Source organism: Penaeus chinensis, chromosome 19 (assembly GCF_019202785.1).
Source record: "Penaeus chinensis breed Huanghai No. 1 chromosome 19, ASM1920278v2, whole genome shotgun sequence".
In the NCBI taxonomy this organism is placed as follows: domain Eukaryota; kingdom Metazoa; phylum Arthropoda; class Malacostraca; order Decapoda; family Penaeidae; genus Penaeus; species Penaeus chinensis.
Window position 1 is genome coordinate 6,549,820 of NC_061837.1, and position 2,500 is coordinate 6,552,319.

At 32.3% G+C, this 2,500-nt stretch overlaps 1 protein-coding gene across 3 annotated transcripts in view; it reads left to right on the forward strand.

Moving 5' to 3' along the window:
- The window catches only part of LOC125035125 (PRKCA-binding protein-like), a 15,142-nt gene that overhangs the window by 12,439 nt on the left and 203 nt on the right, over positions 1-2,500 (forward strand). For all 3 annotated transcript variants that reach the window (XM_047627303.1, XM_047627302.1, XM_047627304.1), the window contains 2 exons: positions 287-539; positions 1,076-2,500. The exon at positions 1,076-2,500 is cut by the window's right edge and continues 203 nt beyond it. In XM_047627303.1, coding sequence (XP_047483259.1) covers positions 287-539; positions 1,076-1,240 — 418 coding nt within the window. In that variant the 3' untranslated portion in view covers positions 1,241-2,500. The remainder of the gene's footprint in view (positions 1-286; positions 540-1,075) is intronic.

Genomic DNA, 2,500 nt, shown 5'->3' on the forward strand with positions numbered 1-2,500 from the left:
GTAATTTTTTTGTAGCTTGTCAGTAACATTTTCTGTTGAGTTCTTTGCTTCTATTAAACCAAATATTTTCAAGAAAAGATATCCATAACCCTCTCATTATATATTACATAGATTTTTTTAGATCATAACATGGCAAAACCTGATCAAGCACTTATTTAAATGGAAATTGTCTTGCTTGTCCCATTTTTTTTTGTTAGTAAAGGTGCAGTATACATATTAATTTAAAGATTTTCTGATATTATACAATAGTGTGTAGGGACTAATATAGGTTCTTCTTCCTCTTCAGACTGATTCTACGTTGCCGCCAAGATGCCAGGGCCAAATTTGCCAAACTGAGATCTGATGTTCTTGTCAAATTAGAATTGCTGGATTCAAAACACGTCCAACACCTTACTGAACAACTTACTAGACTCATATCTGGTCTTGCTACATACCACAGCCAGTGTCAGGAGCTTATGCATGACAAACATTGGTTCCCCATTGAACTGGACATGATTGGAACAACTCTCCAGTCAGATAATCGCTGTGACAGCATACAGGTATGGTGGATTTTCAAATACATGTTCATGAGATTGGAGGAATATATGAATTATACTTTATTATCTTCAGACATCCAGTCACTTTGTTGTAGGATTACGTATCTTTAACCCATTACTGCCGGGGAAAATGAATAAAAAACGGGGAAAATGCTGTGCTCATTTTTCTTTTTTTGTAAAATGTCTCTGCACATAGATGGCTCTGCCTTACCTGATTTCACCTTTCCTTGAATTGGCGGGAAAATGTATTTTTTACAAGTGCTATGAATATCAATGGTTTTTTTTTATTAGAAACATTATAGTTACTATAATGTTATGAAGATTAGCAATATAATATAACGTAAAATATTTTCGCAAATTAAAGAAAAGGGTAAACGGGCGAGACAGGCAGTACTCGTAATTGGCTCATTGGTGATTTAGTACAAGTGTAGCCATCTCTGTGTAAAAACCATTAAACAAGTAAACTCACAGTGGGCATGACACGGACACGTGACATGCCCGTCGCGAATGGGTTAATAATGATAACTGAAATTATCCAGAGTGAAGAGGATGATGAAGAATTGCTGGATACTGAAGGTGCAACAGAAGCAACAGAGGCAGAGCTTGTCCAGCCACTGGCAGACCTCACCCTGAATGACAATAAGCCACAGCAGGAGGTAAAGACAGGAAACTTTGAAGACATTAACCTCTTGGGAGACTTTTAAGAGAAGGACAGTCAATTTTTTTTTATACTTTGTAATGCTATTCATATTCAAAGGATCACAGCATTGTATGGTTTAAGTTCTTTTAGTTTCCTCTTATTTCGCATTGTGCAATGATAAGTTTTTTTTTATTTTGTTTTGGTTTAAAGGAAGTTTTCCTGTGTATTTTTACAATTTCTTAAGAATGAAAAGTGTTCAACTTGATATGGTAGAATTATTTTTAAAAAATCTCAAGATTATTATAGATTTGTTTGCCTATTTACAGTATTATGGACTACAAATAACCCATTCCATCCTTTTACACAAATCAGTGTGTAGTGTGGAGAATCTATCCCTTAATGCACATTGCAAAATGGTAATAATAGAAAATAAATATTTTATGCCTCTACTCTATATTTGTATATTCTAGTCAGCTTTACATAAAAGAACAAATAAAATGGATGACAAAAGGTCACGGTTCAGTAAGCAAGCAGCAATTATTATTGAAGTTTAGTGAACAAACATCAAGTATAATGTTAGGGAAAAGCTATGGAATGATGTATACAGTGTGAGATAGTTTTGTCCTTTTTTCTTTTCTTTTTGTCAAATTTAAAGTGCTTGTGCTATTTTGAAGTGTGTTACTGCTTTCCAGTGTGTTCATAGATATGTACTCTAATGTTAAACTTTTTTGAAAAATCTTTGCATGATTTTGTCCCAAGAATGAGTAAAGTTGATGTTAAACGTCAATGAAAGTCAATGAAAAGCATGTTATTAGTTTTTTTTTATTAATTTGTGTACATGTAGACATTAAAGAAAAGATAGATTTCTCTTTTGAACGTGGACTGTAAAAGATAGTGAACATCTTATGAAAGGCAAAGTGGAAGGAATGTAAACACTGTTTTGTCTTCCAGTCATCAGTCACAGTAAGTCTTGTGTACAGGTAATTTATTAATGGTGTTAAAATATTATATACAGTCTAATGTACAGCTAGTAATAAAGAAACCTATTTGAGAAGATATATTAAAAGCTGCTGCAAGTACTGTTGAAAAAATAACAATGTTTGCTAGATATTTGATTATATTTCACTATATTATTCTAGCCATTAATATGACTGCAAATTATGAAGTTCTTTAAATAGTCACTCGAAAATAAAGTACAATATTGCTATTTGGTAATAAGTTTTTGAAGTCATCAGTGCCCAGTACAATAATATTTCATTATAATTAACTTCATTTTCAAAATTTCTAAGTTTACATATATTTCAGATCTATATATTGACATTTC